The sequence below is a fragment of the Myxocyprinus asiaticus genome, chromosome 46 (assembly GCF_019703515.2).
Source record: "Myxocyprinus asiaticus isolate MX2 ecotype Aquarium Trade chromosome 46, UBuf_Myxa_2, whole genome shotgun sequence".
In the NCBI taxonomy this organism is placed as follows: Eukaryota; Metazoa; Chordata; class Actinopteri; order Cypriniformes; family Catostomidae; genus Myxocyprinus; species Myxocyprinus asiaticus.
Window position 1 is genome coordinate 13538548 of NC_059389.1, and position 26054 is coordinate 13564601.

The 26054-nt window shown below is 38.8% G+C and overlaps 1 protein-coding gene across 4 annotated transcripts in view; it reads right to left on the reverse strand.

The window, feature by feature from the left end:
• Positions 1 to 26054, reverse strand: part of ccnd2a (cyclin D2, a) — a 231118-nt gene that overhangs the window by 167123 nt on the left and 37941 nt on the right. For 2 of the 4 annotated variants that reach the window (XM_051689075.1, XM_051689076.1), the window contains exon 2: positions 21489 to 21581. The exons of 1 other annotated variant lie outside the window; for it this stretch is intronic. In XM_051689075.1, the coding sequence (XP_051545035.1) occupies positions 21489 to 21543 (55 nt within the window). In that variant the 5' untranslated portion in view covers positions 21544 to 21581. Of the gene's footprint in view, positions 1 to 15740; positions 15834 to 21488; positions 21582 to 26054 lie in introns of all 4 variants that reach the window. One more of the 4 variants, XM_051689077.1, reaches the window with a different exon arrangement.

Here is a 26054-nt window from a genome sequence, read left to right on the forward strand (position 1 = left end):
GCCATGCATTAAGGGGTTCTGAAGCGGTTAATATTCCAGTGCTCATCAGGAGTTGCTCTGAGCATGGTCAGGTATACAAAAATATTTGACTGCAGAATGCTCTGATCGACCAATCATCAAAGCATTCCAAAGAGCCAATACAGGTTAAATCAAGTTATATACTCCAGTATTACAGTATGGCTTTCATTCATAGTGAATAACTAGAACAAAGTCAATAAAAATTAGGCAGAGTTTGGCACGTGCCCGTGAGCTAATGTGATAACCAGTAAGTCGCTTTGGATAAAAGTGTCTGCCAAATGCGTAAATGTAAATGTTAAAGGAGCAATCCAAATTCTGACAAAGCCATTACATCACACTGTACCATGACTGCAAACACAAAGCCTACTTAGAATTGGGTTGACCAAATGTAATAATTTAGGAATTGACCACTGAAAAATCCATATCGACCGACCACTTATCTCAACATTCAGGGGGACATGTCTGGTGTGCCTCTCAATGTCTATGGTACTTACGGCCCTGCATTGGCCATATATAAAAAAACATGATTATTCTGATAATTCTGACTACTGAATTTCTGTTTTGGATAACTGTGGTGGCTACCTCCAAGACAACACAGTTTTATTGCACTAATTTGTATGCACTTTCTAAACCTTTGAGCAGGTCAGGCGATGTAGCTGTTGTGCTGAGCGCTGGCCTGTGACAGCCCCATTGGCTCACATGGACAGGCGAGTTAACATTCACCTCAGATCTGCTCCACCCGTGTCACTCCGCAACCTGGCTCATTATGGGATTAAGCACAGCCTAGTCCAGTCACATCAGGATTCTTTTCTGGTCTGGCCCCACGGCCCGGCTCCACACAGCCCCTTGCCTCTCTGAGCGCTGACGGCTCCTAAAGCCCTCCTCAATGTGTCACATTCCACATGACACCAGTCTCAGTGGCAGCCGACTTTCTCACAGAACTTTAAAAGCCTATTTTGCTTTGAATAGGAGTTTTTCCTTTGTTGTGCGGGATTGTGCAGCCAGGCCCCTAGCAACTTCCCCAAACCCAGAATGCCACTGGAATTCTGAGGCAGCGCTTGCCAACTCTAGCTACCTGGTAAAAGGGATTAGGACAGCTTATCAATAGTCAAGAATGCGGAATGAATGAACTTCTGACCAAAGAGACAATGTTGACATTCAACGTGTTGTCCTGGATTGATGCTCCAACATGTTCTTCCCAACCGCCAACAATCTGATAGGATTGATCAAATTTCCACTCACCCTGTCACCAAACCACACTGTAAATAACTTAGTTGTCACTTTCAATTGTAACATGAATACCATTAAAGCTCAAGGTGTCATTTTTTTTTTACATTAAAATATTTTCTTTTTCCCAGCCTTATATAAAGAGACAGTTAAAAGTTAGCCAATCGTGGGTTTAATTCCTGGAAAAGAATACTAACCAGCCCGACACAGCAACCAGAAGTATGAGTTTGGGGTGGAGCTATCTGTTTGTTGACCAATGGATGATGGGGGAACATTCAGGAAATGGTTACTATTTTTACATTTTCTGTTTGATGCAACTAAAAGCACAGTAGTTACACACTTCACCCTTTAAACTCATTTGAAATGGGTGTCAATGTATCAGTATCCTAAATTCTTGCACTGAAACACTGCTTTGTTCCCCAAAATTACATGAACAGGTCTAGAATTACATAACAGAATAAAGCCTATACTTTCCATGAAGGCATGACAATGTGATCAAAGTGACTACCCACTTATAGGCTTAACTTACCATCCTTTCACAAATAAATTAGCCATTTTTCTATCCAAAACATGTCACACAAATGCCTCAAAGAACCAAAAAAAATAAATAAATAAAACCCTGTAGATTATAGCTCTGTTCCAAAACCAAGTGAGCTTCTTATGAAAGAAGCATTTTAAGGCATCATAGGGGTGCTACTAAAGGCTGTTCCAAAGGTAGGCATCAAAATTATTATTTTTCAATACTGAATTATTACTCAATTCTGAAAAGAATTAATTCACTTCACTGTAATTAAAAAACCCAATATTTGAGCGAGATTAGTGCTTATTAGTGTAATTGCGCTATTTGCATAGCAACATGTTAACGTCAAACTGTATGTTAGTTGAATGGCACACGGAGATGCTGCTTATGTAGAGCACTTCAATTCAGTTACTTAAGAGGTATCATGATGTTGCTGCCTTGGAAGACACTACCTATGTAGGCAGCGAGGAAGCTCACAAAGTTTTTAAGAGTTTATATGTACATGAATAAGAAAGATTTTTCTGGAATCATGTTCATATTTTTTATATCCGCATCACATGGGCACATAAGTTTGCTTTCTATAGAAAGCAGGTAATCTGAACTGAGCTGCGCAGGAATTCAGCTTTCGTTTACACTGACGTTTGGGGAGCAGGGAGTTATGGAGCAGAGGAGTGGGAACTGAGAGAAAGTCATGGGAACAGGCCCAAAGTTTTGTGCATGCCAGCAATGTCAGGTGGAGCTACAGTCTCCCCTGAGAAACCTTCAGGCCTGTGAAAAGCACACTATAAAGACTATAGGCAGAAGGATGATACTTTATTAGCTATCAACTAGCTTATCTAGCAACTATCCTGAACTTTGACGTCAAAGGCAGCACACGTAAGGGATGGGCATTTTTGTCATTTTGATCTTTGGATGGCTGCGTCTCGTTGTTCTAGTGTCTCGCCTATTCATTATAATAGGCTGTTATAATGAAGTGTTACAAAATGTACAAAATATGGCAATCAAAATATAATGCATAATATTTTTCATTATGTGAAGACTTGCTGGCCAATTCAATGAAAGAATGCTCTGAACACACGTCTCTGTTCTTCCTTGAGGTTACCGTAATAAGCTTAGTAAGCGTGCGCCACTGTTTTCGTGGCTGACAGAAACGTGTTTTAAGCAGCGGTCGGCTAGACCGGTGCATCGCCATAACTGTCAAGTTTTTTTCAAAGTAGAAAACGGTTACTTTAAAAAAAAACTTCATAAAACTTTTAAAAGGCGAGAGGCACACCAGTAGACCCTGCATGCGCTCTGTTCCATCTAGTAGTGCTCCGCCTTGTGTGTGTGCTTCTCCAGAGTGCAGAGCATCTAGGTCTAAGATACTTGTGGTGATTCAGACAGCAAAGTATTGCCGATCATACATTTTTTTAATATAAGGCTCATTTTTAACACATTAGTGTAGAGTTGCTAATCTACATGAGCTACATTAAATCATTATGAAAGATAAATTATTGTTTGTATAATGTCTTTGTGTTAATCACCATAAAACACCAAATTCTCTACTTTTAACTTTTGATTTTGCTTGAAACAAAGCAACATTACATTGACTATTTTGTATATTTTATTTAAACACCATTTTCAGCAAATCATGTTCAACATTATATATTAATATCATGACTTTTATTTGAATGGTGCCTTTGCAATGCACAAAAAAACAATAACTTTTAAATGTTATAAGGGTATTCTGGCTACTGTGCATTCAGAAAGTATTCAGACCCCTTCATTTTTTTCACATTGTGCCTTATGCTAAAATGCTTAAAATTATTTTATTTTTACAGCAATCTACACTCCATACCTCATAATGACAAAGCAAAAAACTGATTTTTGATAACTTTGCACATTTATTAAAAAGAAAAATTTAAAATATCACATTGACATGAGTATTCAGACCCTTAACTCCATATCTGGTTGGAACACTATTGGCAGCGATTACACCCTGAAGTCTATTTGGGTATGATGTGACAATTGATTGGGTTCAAGTCTGGGCTCTGGCTGGGCCACTCAAGGACATTCACAGAGTTGTCCCTAAGCCACTCTTGCGTTGTCTTAGCTGTGTGCTTATGGTCATTGTTCTGGTGGATGGTGAACCTTTGGCCCAGTCGGAGGTCCTGACCACTCTGGACCAGGTTTTCATTAAGGATATCTCTGTATTTTGCTGAGTTCAGCTTTCCTTTAACCCTGACCAGTCCCCCAGTCCCTGCCACTGAAAAACACCCCTGCAGCATGATGCTACCGGGATGATGGTATTGCGCAGGTGATGAGCGGTGCCTGGTTTCCTCCAGACATGACACTTGGAATTGAGGCCAAACAGTTCAATATCATTTCATCAGACCAGAGAATCTTGTTTCTCACAGTCTGAGAGTCCTTTAGGTGCTTTTTTGCAAATTCCAAGTGGGCTTTCATGTGTCTTGCTCTGAGGAGAGGCTTCCGTCTAGCCACTCTGCCATAAAGCCCAGATCGGTGGAGTGTTGCAGTGATGGTTGTCCTTCAAGTTTCTCCCATCTCCACACATGATCTCTGGAGCTCAACCAGAGTGACCATCGGGTTCGTGGTCACCTCTCTTACCAAGGCCCTTCTCCCCCAATTGGCCGGGCAGCCAGCTCTAGGAAGAGCTTGTTCCAAACTTCTTCCATTTAAGAATTATGGAGGCCACTGTGCTCTTGGGAACCTTCAATGCAGCATTTTTTTTTTTAATTTTTTTTTTATAGCCTTCCCCAGATCTGTGCCTCAACACAATCCTGTCTTTGAGCTCTGCAGGCAGTTCCTTTGACCTCATGACTTGGTTTCTGCTCTGATATGCATTTTCAGCTGTGAGACCTTATATAGACAGGTGTGTGCCTTTCCAAATCATGTCCAATCAATTGAATTTGCCACCAGTGGACTCGAATCAAGAAACATGTAGAAACATCTCGATGATCCAGAGAAATGGGATGCACCTGAGCTAAATTTCAAGTGTCATAGTAAAGGGTCTGAATACTTATGTCAATGTGATATTTCATTTTTTTCTTTCTAATAAATTTGCGGTTATCAAAAATCAGATTTTTGCTTTGTCATTATGGGTTACGGAGTGTAGAAATGATGTGAAAAAAGCATTTTAGCATTAGGCTGCAACATAAATTGTGAATAAAATGAAGGGGTCTGAATACTTTCTGAATGCACTGTATTTCATTTAAACGCCAATTTTGACAAATCATGTAATATTATATTAACTTTATAGCATTACAACATTATATTAACATTTGAGTGTTGATATTTGAATGGTGCATTTACAATGCACAACAAAACAACAATTTTTAAATTTCATAAGGGTGTTCTGGCTATTTCATTTCAATGACATTTTCAACAAAACATTATATTAAATTTTAACTATTTTAATTAATGAATGCTAACAATTAAATAGCTGCCAACATGTTTTTATTCAAAAAGATCAGCCGGTCTACATGCTCAGATGAGAGCCGAGTACGCAGTCTATTCACAATCAGGCCAGCGGTGAAAAACACCCGCTCCGCTGGCACAGATGACGCAGGAACAGCCAGGTACCACTGGACAAGGATGTTCTGCTTCTTGAACCTTTTCTCATTTACCTGTCATCTCCGTAAAGGATCCTGGCATAGGGAGAAGCATGGCTCATTGAAGTAGCTCTCTATTTCGTTGTCATGCGAATGAACGTCACTCGTACCATAGTCCTCAACAAAAAGAGTGCTGAGTGCTGTTGCTTCTTGGGACTGATAGTCACTGCGTTTAGGATTTCAAGCATCTACGTCCTCAGGAATGGTGTCACAAAACTGTTTCAGCTTCTCTTTCACTCTCTGTTGAAGATCCAGCTCAAGAAACTTGAGATGTGTGTGCCTTGGATCTAATGCTGAGGCAACCAAAGTTAAAGGTACGTTCTCAGCATTATCAGGGTCAACTGTGAGTAAGTGCCGTTTGAGAGACCCACACACGGATGTCTTGAACTCTCGGAGACTCTCCGCTGTCTATTTAGGTGTCTGGTGATGAGGCTGTGTGTGATCGGATACACCATTGAAATGCAAACATGCGTCTCACTGCACATTGCAGCTGCTTGCAGCGATTACATGGCTAACACGACCAGCTTTGATGCCCTCGTTGATTGCGAGCTGAAGAGTGTGCGCGAAGCAGGGCACTGATTTCCACAGACCTTGATTTGCGAGAATCATGTTGCTAGTGTTATCATGAATGCATGCTAGCACTTTCTCAGAAGTCGACAGCCAATTTTCTGTTGCACTACTGAGGTACTTGGCTATGTTCACAGCGGTGTGCCTTTTGTCAAACTGTGTCTCTCTAATACTGCACTGAGAATTTTCCATTCACTGATGTAGTCGCATGTCAGTGTTACATATGAGTCAGTGGTTAGCAAAGTCCACAAATCAGTAGTAACAGCCACCCTCTCTGGCTTTGACAGACAGTCTCTCAGTGAAGATGCACTCCTTTCGTACAAACCATCAATTCTTGATGTAATGGTCCTGCGCAATGGTACTTCATAGAGGGCTCGATGTAATGAATTAATTCTTTAAATCCTTCCTCCGTGACAACACTTAGGGGCAGCAAGTCTTTGGTTAGCATTTCAGCTATTAGCTGTGTTATTTTTTCAGCTCTGCATGCATCTCGCTGTGGTAAAATGCATCTTTTTTGATTGTTATTTTGTGTTTAAATGAGGCATTGTACTTGTCGTGAAGTTATATGACAGGTTGGCGCTGCACATCTTACACTGAACTGTTTTTTTAGCCTATTTTATTAAAGTGATTCCAAACCGCACTGCGCGCTCTCGAAGCCACTGTTTCATATTTCGCTCCAGTTCTCAGACTGTGGGCCGCTGTTCCACTCTACCCAATCAGATGCAAGGTACCACCCAAAACACTTCCATAACCAACCAATCACAAAATTATAAGATAAAACCTTAAAAAAAGGGAGGATAAAAATCTATGACTGCCCCCTAATAGCTGACCAAATGTTAGTCGATGAGAAGAGTCTTGGTCGACCAAGTTTTGATTGGTCGGTTGGTCGCAGAAAAAAAAAAAAACTCCACAGGAAGTGGCGAAGTCACGCAGTCAGTGACAGACAGACATGATCGTTTACATGGCTGGTCCATGAGGTAATTAATTATGTCGGCAGGAAATCCAAAGTGTGGGATCATTTCGAGAGGGTAAAGGATGACACCAAGAAGGTGACATGCAAACTCTGCAGGCAAACGTTCACCTATCATTCATCGACCTCAAACATGGCTTATCATTTGAAACATGTAAGTAGCCTATCGTTAGCCACTTAGCATGGCTGCTCGCTCTAACATTAGATAACCTAGATAAATGTGTTCTATTAGGCTTATCCAAGTGTTCATGGGGAGCGGGGAAGCTAAATTAGTACCTCACTTACTGCATGCTTAACTTAAAGTGCATTTCTCTCTATAAATTAGCAAAATGTTCAGACAGTCTCCATTCAGAATCATTACCGCTTTTGCCGGTGTCGCTGAGGCTCACTTTGTGCGTGCGCTTGTCAATATTTTAAATATATTTTAAAGGCTCATTATTATGGTTTAGTATTTCTCTGTAATGTAGAACAGTGTTAGCAATGTTACTTATAACATTCTTTCTCAGCCCTGGAATTTTCTGATGCCCCCCCATAAATATATATTTAAGTCATTGAATTAATATCATAAATGTGCGACAACTAGTCGACTAATGGCTTAAACTAACGACTACTAGTCGACTAGGAAAATCTTTGGTCGGGGGCAGCCCTATAAAAATCAGATGATCATCATTTTAATGATCGATCATTGTCGTCATATCCGAGTACTTGAGTACTTGTGCCCATTCCTAGCACATGGGGCAAAAAAGTACATTTTAAGCTTATATTTACAATTTGTATGTTGCTTGGTGTAGTTATGGAATCTACCAATAGGGGCTAACTGGGCCATGCTAACCAGCTAAACTTGGTAGACTAATTAAAGGGACAGTCCAACTGAAACAACATGGGAAAAGTTGCTTAAACAATAGTTTCAAAGCTAACTTTAGCCCAGATCCCTATTAGCTGTTTTTCCACTATCAGGCCAGTGTGAACCAGGCCTATTTTCCTCTGACCTCGAGCCGCGAGAACAAAATCTATCAGCATTCCCACCATCGGGTCAATAGCCCTGAAGTGTTGCCCTAAAACCCACCCTTCATATGCCACCCTGGTGCCAACGTCACACACCCCGCCCGTTTCACATGCAAGAGAGAAACTCAAGCTGAAGTATCAGACATTTGAGACCAGCTAGCCCTCGAAATGAACACAGATTTGTGCTGTGCCCGCAATTTATTTTCCCAAACCAGTACCATTGTGCACTGGATACACAACTTGGCAAGCTCGGCGACAATATACTTAAGTCTTTGTTCAGCAGATGCTGTCTATCTGATGTTGCACATTTTCATAAGCCCAAATATTCAGATCATCACTGATTTCATCTACTGATCAACACTGATGATTTTTTGAGGTAAGCAGGAAGCTAGATTTGAAAAATTGGGAAATGAGTATCTTGGTGCTGAAACCTCTGACCTGACTCAGCAAAACTCCACCTTTGACACTGACCCCAGACATGTTCTCACCACATACACACATTGAATAAGCCACCAGAATGCCGGTAAAGGTTTTTACATGCAGAGCGAAATCAGGATTTTGATGTGTCGATCGGCTTTTGCTTTAACCATTTATGACTTTTACCCAATAAATGAAAACTGTTTAAGGCATTTACATGACCTTAGACATTGTCTGCCATTAAGCATAATCGGTGTAAGATCCTGCATGTAAACACGCTCAGTGTCTGAGGGTTAGTCTTAGTCTTAACTAAGAAGAAACTAAACAAGACACTGTAATTTCACATAAAAGCTGTGATGCATCTAATAAGGTCATAAATTCAGTGGCACTGCAGGTCTAGAAAAGCCAGTTTGTTGGCAGCTCTTTGCCAAAGTGGCCTTTCACGGTAAACTTAGAAGAGCAGCAGCACTGCACAGCGAGCGATTGCAAACCACTTTCTTTATAAGGCAGAGGAAATATGAAAAGGTGGATTTCTCAGAAATTCTTGTGAGGCATAAAAGAGGAGGAAAAACAAGAACACCACAGCAAGCACAGTGCAAGCGTCTATGTTGGTTGGGTGATAGGGGCTTTTTCCACCCTGCCAGCCTGGGCCCTGGGCCCATACCACATGAGAGAAGGGTGGAGAAACTTGCTTACTAAAACCCCTCTCTCCTCTCTGATCTAGACTATCTAAAAAGGTATGCAAGTTAGAAACCGAGATGGCGGCTGTGACAATGGCCAGAGTTGTTGTTATCTGGCATCCAACATTACATATTGGTGGATGACATTACATGCTTATTTACATGTTTAGTAATATGAGAACATAGATTAAAAAGTAGTGAACTGTCTTGAAAAATTGTTCATCGAACTTGAGTGCTCAAATATTTCTAACTAAAATTTGGCACTGAACATCAAAGTAGTCATTTTGTGTGACTGAAATTATTTTCTTTGTTCACATTTGAAAAGAAAATCTGAAAATTGACATTAAATTATGTGGTAAGCAGTTTAAAACCAGATTTTTACCTTTTCTGAAGAAAACGTTACGGTTACCTGTACAGAACTCGTTGCCACAGTTGAAGGGTGTTTTGGATGGATGCTCATTGGTTGCTCACTTGGTTGCTAGTTGGAACTTATGATATATTTTTATATTATACAAATATATTTATTCATTTATTTCGATTTTAATGTTACATTATAAGGCATGTACATGCTAAAGACTGTACTCTGTGTATATGGAATGTGTATTAGGAAGGGGGTAAGTGGTAGTGTCCTTCACTAGGGTACGTACAGCACATGTGGGTGGGATGATGCAAGAAGCCTTGCTCTCTGCCCTGCCTCCCTCCCAGCTGATGCATCTCACAAGGCGAGGGGCCCAAGGTTAACACCAGCATTACATGCCAGCAGAGCACCACCTTAACCTCTACTCACATATTTCATGTGGAATCCAGAAGATGACCTCCACAGGGTGCTACAGGAATCCGACACTTTCTCTGTGTTGTAAAGCCAATTTAAGCCTGTTTTTTAAAAAGCTTGAGCTGAAAGGAATTGCTCCGTCTAGTGTTTTTGGATGCAAGAATATGTAAATACTCCCTTAAAAACACAGAAGATCAGGGTTAGGTGAACCTGAAACCAGCCTATTTGTTCAGGTAACCCACCGACTAGACGATGTAAAAAATATGTAGATTTGCACATTCCTAGTACTGCTGAGCATCACCCAAAATTATTCTGCTGTAAATATTTCTCCTCTTACAGAAAATGTAAACTATCCTTCCATTCCGTCTCAGCTCCCTGCATGTCCCTTTGGCCATGTTTGTGCATAGCCAGGTCAGTATTGTCTGGAGGGAAAAACCCAGATGTTCCTTTGGCTGACAGTATTGTCCTCGTCTGATGTACAGCCTTGTGTATCCAAGCCACCCCTCTGCTTTCTCTGTCCCTTCTCTTTCTGATCTAGACCAGGGTTTCAATTCATGAGTTAAATTTTGAATGGAATTGGCCATGTCCCACAGGAGGCTTAATTGGAATCTTAATTGGAACGATAGGAAAAAATAAAATGTTGAGTAAACTTAAAAAGTATGGCAACCAGCTGCAAAGCATTCTTGAGTTTACTCAACTTCAGGCAAATTAGTTGTACCAATTTAACAATTCAAGTTGGTTTGTAAGTTCAGGGAACTTAAAAATGCATGTTGATTTTTTTTTTAAGTACAGCTGTCCATAATATTCAATATTCTTGAAAATATATACTGTAAAAAGACATTCTTTATTAAGCTGACCTTCATTTCTACTTAAGATCATGTGTCAGCCCCACCAAGATACCAAATTGTTGGTCCAACTTCAAACTTTCAGAAGTCAACTTAATAATTGAAGAAACTTCATCAAAGCGAACACTAATCACACTGATGGTGACTTTAAACAAAACAACTTTTTACAGCAAAACATTTTTAAAAACACACAGAGATAAACATCTATTAATTCAAAACAGATTATTTACAAATTATTAACATGTCCTCATAAGTCAGCACGCTTTCAACAGACACACTTAAATAAATTGAAGCGCAAGGGTTTGTGGGTATTGCCTTCAGCCAGAATGCTTCTCAAGTCGGCATGCTCAGTAGAAGATGCAACAATATGAAGTTCATAGTGCTTAGCCATACAGGGTTCCCACAGATTTTAATTTTGATTATTCTGCCACAAATGGCCTCCTTAGGACTGAGCATCAGTGATCAAACGGAGCATGCTAAAAAAAAAAAAAAAAAAAGCCTTTAAGTTCTACCTTCACCACCAAACTTGCTCACTGTTTAAACATTTAGGTTCCTCTTACTTAAAACAATCAATAAGGTCAGCTTTTATGCCATTTAAGTAATCTCAGATTTTTCTACATTTGATAGTTCAATCAACTTTTAAAATTGAGTTTAGGCTACCTGACAAAATTTAAGTTGGATTTTTTACAGTGTGAATTGCAATGAAATTCAGCAAAGTCACACAAAAGTTCCACAACAAAACATAAATAATTACAAACCATTGACTAATTATGCCTATTTATTGCTGGATACATTTCTTCAACTGATTAGACACATTTTTCTAAACTAAGTTAATACTGTAAAAAATATCCAAAATATTCAGAACTTTAGAAAATTAATTGTTCATCCATCATGGTCCTGAAAAAGAAAGCTTATTTATAAAATTTTATAAACTACAATCACTGAGCACGTTATTAGGAACACCTGTATACCTACTAATTCATGCAATTATCTGATCAGCCAATCGTGTGGCAGCAGTGCAATGCATAAAAACATGCAGATACGGGTCAGCAGCTTCAATTAATGTTCACATTAACCACCAGAATGGGAATTTTTCCTTTTTTTTTTTTCATTGATTTCGACCGTGGCATTATTGTTAGTGCCAGACAGACTGGTTTGAGTATTTCTGTAACTGCTGATCTCCTGGGATTTTCATGCACAATAGTCTCTAGAGAGTTTATTAAGAATGGTGCCAAAAAGAAAAAACATCCAGTGAGCAGCAGTTCATTGGATGGAAACACCTTGTTGATGAGAGGTCAGCAGATAATGGCCAGACTGGTTCGAGCTGACAGAAAGGCTACGGTAACTCAGACTACCACTCTGTACAATTGTAGTGAGCAGGATAGCATCTCAGAATGCACAACAAGTCAAGCCTTGGGTGAATGGGCAGATGAATTAAATAAATTTTTCTATCGGTGGCATTTTAAGCATTGAATTAATGTTGAGTGAATGATAACATGACAACAGTTTATAGGTAATTCATACAGAAACTACACTTTTACAACAAGGTGAATTTCCTTGATTTTCATTCCATTTTAATTCAACTTCCTTAAATTCAAATTTGAATTACAATTCTACATCCTGTTTGCTACTGCAATTCAAAATTCAATTTCAAGTTCAGAAATCAAATTGGAATTTGAAAAGCATTCTCAATTCAATTTTGAAATGAGCACAGCCAGCATTGCCTGTTCCTAGAAACCCTGAATGTGGAACGGAAGCTATGAGCGAGCTCCAGAATGCAAAAACTTCTGGCTCCAAAGGCCACTGACAGATTCCTGAGGTCAGCCTGAACCCAGACATCAGAGCCTCCCAGATTCCAGACAAGCTCCTCTGGGAAGATTGCCTCAAGAAACCAACAAGAAAGATCTCCAGTATTTACTATGCATTACAGTAATTGGACAGAGCAAGAGGACTGGAATCAGAGAAGATTCCATGGAATGAGGATTATGTGTCTAACAGGATGGACAGAGTTTTGCTAAAAAGACTCTCAAACATGACTATGTTTTTCCATAATTTTCCAAGTCCATTTAAAGCTGAAGTGTGTTACACTGTGGCTCAGTGGTACTATCAAAACATTTGTTTGAGCATCCTGACCAGCAACAATGGCTCAACCAATAGCAAAACTTAGGGGCTGAACCATCTATTTAACGACCAGTGTGAGACAGTGCAAGTGTTCGGGAAACCTGTCTGAAAACATAACTTTTGCAATTCCATTTGGTGACTCTAGTGGTGCGGAAATTACAGCCTACAGCAAGTAGGATAAAGGTAAAGAGTGAAAACAGTGGTTCCCTGCATGGGAAGCATGGTATTCCTTCCCTGGGTGGTGGGAAGTTAGACTAGCGCAGACCTGTCCAGATGGACCCAGGCTTGGTGAGGACAGAGCAGGGTCAAAACAGAAACTGAAGTATCAAAGCTAAGTGGTCTGCTTCCTGAAACTTGGCACTTTCCAGCAGCACTAAGGGGGGATATCAAATAAACTGAACCCTGCTGTCGGAATGGCTGTGTGTAAGGAAATGAGGTGAAGGTCACGACCTGGAAAGCACAGGTCAAATGTGGCGGCCCACCGTTCAAAAGTAACCCATGCGATCAGTGCTGCTAACCGGCAGATGGCCATAAAATCTGAGTAGAGGGTTGATGGAGAAACTAAAGGGTCTCAGAAGGCCAGTGTCCGGACTTTCTGAATGCAATGGATACATAAGTAACAGGGCAACTGTCACATCAGGACCACCCACTGCTCGGACCAACGCTCCCACCTACTTTCATCTCTCAGCTAAAACCGAAGCCTCATAAATGTCAAGATTAGGAAAGAAAAAAAACCCCAAAAAAAACGCAAAAGTGTTTGGTTAACATAGACATCTGTGCATGCTCTCAAACAGCCTAGAAAGATTTAAAGAGCTTTCCCGCAATTTTCCCTACTTTAGGCATTACTTTTTAAAGTTAAAACGTAAGCATGTGTGAAATGTTTTGAGCCAATCTCGTTTAAACCTGGCTGAAGATAGGGAAAGGAAAGCCTTCTTCCTTTTCTAATCCACATCAGATCCAGTTGTTCCACAGGGATAAACCTGGCAAACTACTAGACAAGACCCTTCAGGTCGGCTAAGATTGCTTTCAGCACTGCTAGGCACACACATAGAGCACACCTGATTAAAGCTGAAGCCCTCCCAGATAGCAATGAGACAGAAGACAGACACAAGGTGGTCTTTAATGCTGAGGAACTTCCAGGGTTGGGACTAATCACTGGCAAACATATGACAGGTCTGCTCAGCGTTGCATCCGGGAGCTTAAACGTCATGTTTTGCATTAGTAACCAAGTTTGCAGAGTGACTTGACTCGTTGATAAAGCGAAAGCAAGGTTTGATCATATGCCAGAAAAAATCAGGAGGATTATAAATCCGCCTCCTATTTGGATAAAGGACAAAACAAGATTACAAGATTTGTAAAAACAGTTCACGTCTTCATCTAATTCGTAATTACAACTTGGAAGCTGTGACTTCTCTCACGTTTATTATGACGTCATAATAAAGCTTAACGATATGCCATACCAAGTGTTACATGCTCTCTTTGTTCTGAAATATTTAATTTATATTTATAAAAGTGTATAGAGGTGAATTAATGTAGTGTTTCAGTATCTTGCTATCAATGATAACAAATACATATTTTTACTAATGCACATTTTATTTAATTCACATAATTACGATAATTCTGACAACTTGAATGCAGATATGCATGAAAAAATGGTGTGGGCTGAATCATTGATGTGGATGAATGATTAATCAGCATAACATGATAGTTACATTAAATTCATATTTGTTATGACTGTTAGTTCCCGTTTATGCTTTGTATAAAATCAGAAACATTGTTCAAACATTGTTCATTGATGGGCAATCAGTGGAATTTGATGAAACTTGTGATGTCGCACATACACAATAAAATGTAATTACTTATATACGGTTGCATTCCATTCTGTGTTTGAATCCAAGTAAAACCCTGCACAAGGCAAGGGTCACTACAAACACAATTCACTGTGCTTTGGGGTAAATGGATAACCTCCTTTGATCTCTCCTGTTTGTCTCATGACTTTAGTGTGCTTATGGGTAGCAGACTAATTTTGTCAAAGTCTAATCTGAGTCTAGTCTTGCTTATATACACTGGCGGCCAAAAGTTTGGAATAATGTAAAGATTTTCTGAAGAAAATTGGTACTTTAATTCACCAAAGTGGCATTCAACTGATCACAAAGTATAGTCAGGACATTACTGATGTAAAAAAACAGCACCATCACTATTTGAAAAAAGTCATATTTGATCAAATCTAGACAGGCCCCATTTCCAGCAGCCATCACTCCAACACCTTATCCTTGAGTAATCATGCTAAATTACTAATTTGGCACTAGAAAATCACTTGCCATTATATCAAACATAGTTGAAAGCTATTTGGTTCATTAAATGAAGCTTAACATTGACTGGCGTGTGTTAAGGTCAATATTAGGTCAAAAATGACAAAAAAGAAACAGCTTTCTCTAGAAACTCGTCAGTCAATCATTGTTTTGAGGAATGAAGGCTATACAATGCTTGAAATTGCCAAAAAAAAAACTGAAGATTTCATACAAAGGTGTACACTACAGTCTTCAAAGACAAAAGGACAATTGGTTGTAACAAGGACAGAAAGAGATGTGGAAGGCCCAGATGTACAACTAAACAAGAGGATAAGTACATCAGAGTCTCTAGTTTGAGAAATAGACGCCTCACATGTCCTCAGCTGACAGCTTCATTGAATTCTACCCGCTCAACACCAGTTTCATGTACAACAGTAAAGAGAAGACTCAGGGGTGCAGGCTTTATGGGAAGAATTGCAAAGAAAAAGCCACTTAAAAACAAAAAACTAAAAGAAAAGGTTAGAGTGAACAAAGAAACACAGACATTGGACAACAGATAATTGGAAAAGAATGTTATGGATCTTAACCCCATTGAGCTTTTGTGGGATCAGCTAAACTGTAAGGTGCGTGAGAAGTGCCCGACAAGACAGCCACATCTATGGCAAGTGCTACAGGAAGCATGGGGTGAAATGTCACCTGAGTATCTGGACAAACTGACAGCTAGAATGCCAAGGATCTGCAAAGCTGTCATTGCTGCACGTGGAGCTCTTTGAAGTAGTTTAAGAAGTTCTGCATTTTTTCTATACATTGTGATCAGTTGAATGCCACTTTGGTGAATAAAAAGTACCAATTTCTTTCCATAAGAGCAAAATCTGTACATTATTCCAAACTTTTGGACGCCAGTGTATATTGCCAATTTGTGTCACCTCCAGTAACTGCCAACAGTGTTTTAAAAGAAACCTATATAAAAAAGTAGTTATAAATAAACATAATAATACAGACATTATTATTTTTTAAATAATCAAAAAAGTTAGCCTCAATCTTTCATTTAAACAAATATTCCGTGTTCAAAACAAGTTAAGCTCAACTGACAGCATTTGTGGCATACAGTGCATCCGGAAAGTATTCACAGCGCTTCACTTTTTCCACATTTTGTTATGTTACAGCCTTATTCCAAAATGGATTAAATTCATTATTTTCCTCAAAATTCTACAAACAATACCCCATAATGACAACGTGAAAGAAGTTTGTTTGAAATCTTTGCACATTTATTAAAAAAAAAAAAATGAAAAAAATAAATAAATAAATAAAATCACATGTACATAAGTATTCACAGCCTTTGCCATGACACTCAAAATTGAGCTCAGGTGCATCCTGTTTCCACTGATCATCCTTGAGATGTTTCTACAACTTGATTGGAGTCCACCTGTGGTAAATTCAGTTGATTGGACATGATTTGGAAAGGCACACACCTGTCTATATAAGGTCCCACAGTTAACAGTGCATGTCAGAGCACAAACCAAGCCATGAAGTCCAAGGAATTGTCTGTAGACCTCCGAGACAGGATTGTATTGAGGCACAGATCTGGGGAAGGGTACAGAAAAATTTCTGCAGCATTGAAGGTCCCAATGAGCACAGTGGCCTCCATAATCCGTAAATGGAAGAAGTTTGGAACTACCAGGACTCTTCCTAGAGCTGGCCGCCTGGCCAAACTGAGCAATCGGGGGAGATGGGCCTTAGTCAGGGAGGTGACCAAGAACCCTATGGTCACTCTGACAGAGCTCCAGCATTTCTCTGTGGAGAGAGGAGAACCTTCCAGAAGAACAACCATCTCTGCAGCACTCCACCAATCAGGCCTGTATGGTAGAGTGACCAGACGGAAGCCACTCCTCAGTAAAAGGCACATGACAGCCCGCCTGGAGTTTGCCAAAAGGCACCTGAAGGACTCTCAGACCATGAGAAACAAAGATTGAACTCTTTGGCCTGAATGGCAAGCGTCATGTCTGGAGGAAACCAGGCAATGCTCATCACCTGGCCAATACCATCCCTACAGTGAAGCATGGTGATGGCAGCATCATGCTGTGGGGATGTTTATCAGCGGCAGGAACTGGGAGACTAGTCAGGATCGAGGGAAAGATGAATGCAGCAATGTACAGAGACATCCTTGATGAAAACCTGCTCCAGAGTGCTCTGGACCTCAGACTGGGGCGAAGGTTCATCTTCCAACAGGACAACGACCCTAAGCACACAGCCAAGATAACAAAGGAGTGGCTACAGGACAACTCTGTGAATGACCTTGAGTGGCCCAGCCAGAGCCCAGACTTGAACCCGATTGAAAATCTCTGGAGAGATCTGAAAATGGCTGTGCACTGACGCCCCCCATCCAACCTGATGGAGCTTTAGAGGTCCTGCAAAGAAGAATGGGAGAAACTGCCCAAAAATAGGTGTGCCAAGCTTGTAGCATCATACTCAAAAAGACTTGAGGCTGTAATTGGTGCCAAAGGTGCTTCAACAAAGTATTGAACAAAGGCTGTGAATACTCATGTACATGTGATTTTTTTTTTCTTCGTTTTTTCTTTTTTTTTAATACATTTGCAAAGATTTCAAACTTCTTTCACTTTGTCATTATGGGGTATTGTTTGTAGAATTTTGAGGAAAATAATGAATTTAATCCATTTTGGAATAAGGCTGTAACATAACAAAATGTGGAAAAAGTGAAGCGCTGTGAATACTTTCCGGATGCACTTTAATACTGATTACCACAAAAACTAATTTAGGCTTGCCCCTCCTTTTCATTAAAAAAAAGCTAAACTCTGGAATCCAGTGATGCACTTACAATGAAAGTCAATGGGGCCAATCCATAAACGTTAAAATACTCACTGTTTCAAAGGTTTAGCCACAAGACGTAAACAATATGTGTGTTTACATGATTTTAGTGTGATAAACTCACTTACTAACCTTTTCTGAGTAAAGTTATAGCCAATTTTACAACTTCATTTCTACAACCCTAAAACGACTGTAAAAATTACGATTTAAGCAACTTTACAGCTCAAATAATATACGATTTATCAGAAGTATTAATTAGCTTCATATTTCTGCCTTTAAACCTTCCAAAGATTGGCCCCATTGACTTCCATTGTAAGTGCCTCACTGTAACCCAGATTTTTGCTTTTTTTAAAGAAAAGGAGCGATAAGTCAAAATTATTTTTTGTGGTAATCAACATTACGCCACAAATGCTGTCGACTGAGCTCAACTTGTATTGAACCAGGAATAATCTTTTTAAGATTTTTCTTTAATGCAATACATAACTGTTTTAATATTTTCTAATTAAATGAGCATTATTATTCAAGTACTAAATATCATTAGTTTATTCTCCAAATTAAACAACAAATACTCCACAGGCCATTCATTTTGTTTCTTTAATCATTCCTCAATAATTACACAGAGAAAGCAATATTCCACATGTAACAGAGAATGCAAATGAAGTCCTATTAAAAAGTCCAACCACTTCAATGATGACATGATAGAGTAAGGGCTAAAATGTCATAAACAGGAACCACCCTGGCAATCTTGTTGTTTCTAAACCATTTCCTGTATAACGTTTCTTTATCCTTTTTTTTTATCATTTATTTTCTTAAATGTAAATGCAAAAATAATGTTATAGACGGCATAGTCAGTTAGTAAAACAAAAATGAGAGTTTAGAAGAACTGTAAATGAAACCTGATTGTGTTTAATCCATACTGACACATTTATGCAAGCTAATTTGGGAACAAACTGAAGCCAACATGAAAACCATTTGTTAATTTATTATTAAAATCACACTACATAATTTATTTACATTCAAATTATACTTCTCTAGACACACGGTCTACTCTATAGTTACACCAAGTGCTCGGCCACCAGATGCTTATTTGGCTCCGAAAGACACCTGGTATCAATGAACTATAATTATTACATAATCAAACTAGCCTACAATATTTCACTATTCATACAGATGAAAACACTATTATTTGAATAATCTTGTTTAACATCTGCATTTGGCGCCAATCTGTTATAAACATCAGTTGGGTATACGTCTAATGTTTACATGCCACAAGCCACAGACAGGGGCCGGGTGAGGACACCTTCCTAACTGCTTATTCATGAGCGCACTGCATTTAAAGGCAGCATGTGGATGACATCGGCAGTGGCATGTCAGCTGTTGTCTATTGTGCTGTATTTGATTCACCACCCATATCAATATTGATGCAACGGTGGAGGAAACATATGCGTGATAAAATCGTAACATCAACTGCTTATAATTCTGAGAAGCCTGCTTAGGAAAGAAATACTACAATACCTAGAACCGGACGTGAGATACTTTTGGTTTTAACCCTCTTTACAGCGAATTAAACTGCTGCAAGCAGGAAGACATGAAAAAAAACATTTTTGATATAACTCAATTTATTATTTTGCATGTGTTTTGTTGTTTTATAACAAAGAGTATGAGATTATATGCATGTAATGGAGCAAGATGCAATGGTTGCCACAAAGCTAAAGGATTTTAAATTGATTGAGAAACACTCAAATATACCCCATGCCTACCCTGCGTGTTTCATACAAACACAGCAGTTCTCACAAATTGCTCACATTTACTCACCCTCATGTGATTCCAAACCCATATGACTTTCTTTCTTGCATGAAACACAAAATATGCGATTAACAAACTGCTCTTTTTCATACTTCGAAAGTGGACAGGGACTAGGGAAAGCTGTGATCGCCATTCCTTTTCATTGTATATGGAAAAAAAAAAAAACGCTTTCCAGATAACTCCTTCCATACATTAAAGAAAGTTCTACAGTTTTGGAACAACATTAGGGTGAGTAAATGGTAAAATAATTTTCATGTTTGGATGAACTACTCCTTTAATGAGGGAAACCAACAAAACCAGATGGATGGACCATGATCAAATACTGTTATCCGTTGCATAGAACTAATTTATTCAAACCTTTCTTTAGAAATAAACTCAATATGGTGCCATATTGTATTACGGTCGGCCCCGATCCACTTCAGTGATTATCTTAACGTTCTATTTAAAAGTTACTATTGTAAACTTCCAAGTATTCACGTGTTGGGAAACAACAGCACAAATGAGGTTAGAACTTGACCATGTGTGTTCTAGTGAAATGTGTGGTTAATGGTAGGAAGCATCTACGCATGTCATCTCGCTGAGCAGCATATAAGGTAACATTTACATCAGTCCTATATGATGCATTGGCAGTAGTCACAACAAATCCAAAACAGAGGGATGTACTGTATATGGTGGCCCCCAAAAGTATTTGGAAACTCAAGTCACACCAAAAATTTAGAAATTGCATCGCATAGGATATCAAAATATCAAACCAAGTGGAATTCTTGCAAACAAATTATGCTAGACATTTTCTTAGATCTAAATGTACTTTTCTGAGCTGTATATATACAGTGTGTATATATTATAACTGGCAGCCAAAAGTTTGAAATAATGTACATATTTTGCTGTTTCGGAAGGAAACTGGTACTTTAATTCACCAAAGTGGCATTCAACTGATCACAAAGTATAGTCAGGACATTACTGATGTAAAAAACAGCACCATCACTATTTGAAAAAAGTCATTTTTTGATCAAATCTAGACAGGCCCCATTTCCAGCAGCCATCACTCCAACACCTTATCCTTGAGTAATCATGCTAAATTACTAATTTGGTACTAGAAAATCACTTGCCATTATATCAAACACAGTTGAAAGCTGTTTGTTTTGTTAAATGAAGCTTAACATTGTCTTTGTGTTTGTTTACTGAGTTGCCACAGTATGCACAAGACTGGCATGTCTTAAGGTCAATATTAGGTAAAAAATGACAAAACAAGAAACAGCTTTCTATAGAAACTCATCAGTCAATCATTATTTTGTGGAATGAAGGCTATACAATGCTTGAAATTGCCAAAAAACTGAAGATTTCATACAAAGGTGTACACTACAGTCTTCAAAGACAAAGGACAACTGGCTCTAACAAGGACAGAAAGAGATGTGGAAGGCCCAGATGTACAACTAAACAAGAGGATAAGTACATCAGAGTCTCTAGTTTGAGAAATAGACGCCTCACATGTCCTCAGCTGACAGCTTCATTGAATTCTACCCACTCAACACCAGTTTCATGTACAACAGTAAAGATAAGACTCAGGGGTGCAGGCCTTATGGGAAGAATTGCAAAGAAAAAGCCACTTTTGAAACAGAAAAACAAAAAGAAAAGGTTAGAGTGGGCAAAGAAACACAGACATTGGACAACAGATAACTGGAAAAGAGTGGATGGATCTTAACCCCATTGAGCTTTTGTGGGATCAGCTAGACTGTAAGGTGCATGAGAAGTGCCCGACAAGACAGCCACATCTATGGCAAGTGCTACAGGAAGCGTGGGGTGAAATGTCACCTGAGTATCTGGACAAACTGACAGCTAGAATTCCAAGGATCTGCAAAGCTGTCATTGCTGCACGTGGAGCTCTTTGAAGTAGTTTAAGAAGTTCTGAAAAAAATAAAAATAAATTCAAATTGTAATAGTAATTTTTCATGTTATTAATGTCCTGACTATACATTGTGATCAGTTGAATGCCACTTTGGTGAATAAAAGTACCAATTTCTTTCCATAAGAACAACATCTGTACATTATTCCAAACTTTTGGCCACCAGAGGTGTATGTATATGTATATATATATATATATATATACACACACACACACACACACACACACACACACACACACACACACACAGACACACATACACTCAATGTGCACTTTATTAGGAACATCTGTAAACCTACTTATTCATGCAATTATCTAATCAACCAATCGTGTGGCAGCAGTGCAATGGCAAAAAACATTCAGTGAGCGGCAGTTCTGCAGACAGAAATGCCTTTTTGATGAGAGAGGTCAACTGAGAATGGCCAGACTGGTTTGAGCTGACAAAAAGGCTACGGTAATCGGATAACCACTCTGTACAATTAAAGCGAGCAGAATAGCATCTCAGAATGCACAACTCGTCGAACCTTGAGATGGATGGACTACAACAGCAGAAGACCATATTGGGAACTTTATTAGGACCACAGTGCTCCTAATAAAGTGATCAGTGAGTGTATATACATACATATATATTCATTGCCACTGTAGGCTGTATGCAGATTTAATTGCCCAACTCTTTGACCTCATCTGAACAAGTACATTTAAGACATAAATAAGGCAACAAAGCAAAGTCACTTTGACAAAGAAACCCTTAGTTATTACCGTTAAAATCATATTTCAGTAAAATTTCTGAAATGGACAAAAAAAAAAAAAAAAAAAAAAAGAACTTTGCATGCACTATCAATACTGTAATCTGAACAAAACGTGATTGAGTACAGATGAAAGAGAGACAGAGAAAACATGAGATAGAGAAAACGCAATCGAGACAGCAACAGAGCTCAGTGAGCATACTGTAGCAAGCAAAGGGGCCTCTTTGCCTGGGAAGTTGGGGCCCAGATGGCTCCACACCTGTGAAAGACCCAGCTTAAAAGAGAGCAATCCACCACCATCCAAATTTCCCTAACAATGTTACAGTCCCATACAATACACCAAGCAGCTTCCCCGGCTTAAAACACTCAAATCCAAAAGAAATTAGCAATTAGTGCAGTCAGTGAGCAATTTCATTCCAGCGCCAACTCCACAACAATGAGAATTGATGACACATATAAAAAGTGAATTACACAGACGTTTCAAAAATGAGGCGCTGGGGCAGGTGTTAAGAACGCCACGCCATATGGCTACTCAAAACTGGCTTGTCCCCAATATTAATTAAAAAAAATTAACAATTATGCTTTCAAATTAACTTGTCAGATTTTTAGTCAAAATTAGCTTCCACAGCTGTCATTGGAGTTTTGGGCTGTTTGATAACAGCATCTTTGGATCTCTAACTGATGAATTTGCATGTTTTCTAAATATAAAAAATGAAAAATAGAACTGTAATAGTTGTACAGATGCAATGTCAAATTCCATACAGAAACTTGCATCCACTGAACATTCCAAATTACTATTACTGATATGTGCATAAAATATATGCACATAATGCACACAGACACTCACTGATCACTTTATTAGTAACACTATGGTCCTAATAAAGTTCCCAACATGGTTTTCTGCTGTTGTAGCCCATCCATCTCAAGGTTTGACGTTTTGTGCATTCCAAGATGCTATTCTGCTCACTACAATTGTACAGAGTGGTTATCCGAGTTACCGTAGCCTTTCTGTCAGCTCCAGTCTGGCTATTCTCCACTGACCTCTCACATCAACAAGGCAGAACTGTCGCTCACTGGATGTTTTTTGTTTTTGGCACCATTCGGAGTAAATTCTAGAGACTGTTGTGTGTGAAAATCCCAGTAGATCAGCAGTTACAGAAATACTCAAACCAGCCCGACTAGCACCAACCATCATGCCACAGTCAAAATCACTGAGATCACATTTTTCCCCATTCTGATGGTTGATATGAAAATTAACTGAAGCTCCTGACCCGTATCTGCATAATTTTATGCTTTGCACTGCCACCACACGATTGGCTAATTAGATAGTCACATGAATAAGTAGGTGTACAGGTCTTCCTAATAAAGTGCTCAGTGAGTGTATATAAACTAGCATTTACTATTTGTTTCCTGAAAAAAATATATTTGAATACCACAGACATCAAATGTGACATATGAAGTATTTATGAGAGCTATTAGACCCACCATATATGAATAAACAACAATATAAATAGCCTTCATCAAGGCTTTCTTAAAATGTTCAGTTGTATTGAAATTACATAAAATCTAATTTATTTATAGAACCTTTTCAGGTTACATCATTAGTTTAAGTTCACTTTATCAGCTTTATTAATATCAGAGGGAATATCAGAAACAATATGATTGCATCAACACGTAAAAATGTTTAATTGTATTGAAATTACACTGAATCAAATTTCTTCACTGCAAAAAAATCATTTTCTTAATGAGTTTTTTTTTTCTTGTTTTACAAGACAATGGCATAAGTTATTAAGCCTTGTTTTCTAAAGAAAATAATAATAATATAAAAAGTAGCAAACTTTATGATTAAAACAAGCAAAAAATGGGGTAAGAAAAATAAACTTGTTTTCCCTTTGAGTTAATTTTATTTTTCTTACCCCATTGGCAAATGGTTTTTTTCTTTTTTAAATATAAACCTCACAAAATTTAGTTAGATTTCTCTGAAAACAAGACAAATTATCTTATGCCATTTTGCTTGTCAAGTAAATGTATCTCCTTTTAAGAATGTTTACATATTTTTACTAGTAAACAAGACTAATTACTAATTAAGAAAATGATATTTTTTTTGCAGTGTTTAAAGAAATGTTTGAGGTAACATCATTTTTAAGTTAACTTTATCAGTGCTTTCAATATCAGAGGGAATATCTGAAACAATATGAATGCATCAACATTTACTTAACTGTTGAAATGAAAAATAATCAAATTCCTTTATTAAGCTTTTTTGCAGTTTAAACCTCCAACCAATACAGTCTCTTGAAAATAACGTGAATGAAAGTATGACATTTAGAACTAAGGCTATAGATGTCAAGTCATGGGAACTGACCAGCACATGCCTCGATATTCAACACTTCCGTTTTAAATTACATCAAAAGAGTGGACTGATAACAGTTTCTCAAGCAAGACAGATGGGACTCTTTCTTGTCTAAAGGGCTTCACTTTCAAGGGACTATAGCATCAGCTTAAACATCACCTATAGGAAGACAGCATAAACACTCCACTCCTGCACATGAACAAACATTAGCCATTAGGATGCACACAGTACAGTATTTGCCACATTCTGCCCGATTTACCGAATGCACCAGTTCCATCTAAAGCATGAAGTTGGTATTGCATCCCACATTCATTCACTGAAAATATCTGCTCTAACTGTAGCCTACATTTCCTATCCTAACCATAATAATGAATTCACTTTATTAAATCTGCTTGTGACACTGAGTCGACCAGAATGAGAGTATAAAGCATGCCTAACATGCAGGGAAACCCCTAGTCAATGACTGCAAGCATTCAGAGTGCTGTCCTCAAAGGAATTCAGTATGACTGCATGTAATTGACCAAAGGTCCTGTGAATCCCGTGTGTTTGTTGTCAATGGAATGTTTCTGGCTAAGAAATATGCATTGTCTTGGATTGGCAGAAAACACATATGTATCGCTTCAGCATGCAAAAACACACACATAAGCTCATACACATACAGTGGCCCCTAAAAGTATTTGGCACCACACTTAAAAATGTATGGATGCCTTTGCATTATATAACAAAATATCAAACCAAATGGCATTTCTTTTTTCTTTCAGATTTTCTCCCCTTTTTCTCCCCAATTTGGAATGCCCAATTCCCATGCATTTTAAGTCCTCGTGGTGGCGTAGTGACATGCCTCAATCTGGGTGGCGGAGGACGAATCTCAGTTGCCTCCGCATCTGAGACCGTCAACCCGCGCATCTTATCACATGGCTTGTGGAGCGCGTTACCGCGGAGACATAGTGCGTGTGGAGGCTTCATGCCATCCATCGCGGCATCCACGCACAATTTACCACGTGCCCCACCGAGAGCGAACCACATTATAGCGACCATGAGGAGGTTACCCCATGTGACTCTACCCACTCTAGCAAGCAGGCCAATCTGGTTGCTTAGGAGACCTGGCTGGAGTCACTCAGCACGCCCTGGGATTCTAACTCACGAACTCCAGGGGTGGTAGTCAGCGTCTTTACTCGCCGAGCTACCCAGGCCCCCCCCAAATGGCATTTCTTAAAGAAATAGGCTATAGTGCAAAAGCACTTTGCATTGAAAAGATTTCACAAAAGGAAGTTTTTTAGGTTTCAAATGATAAAATAATAGATTTATTGTTCAGAATTAAGACAAAGTATTTGAACACTTTCTGATAGTCAAATTTTGTGGAACATGTCCATCATCCA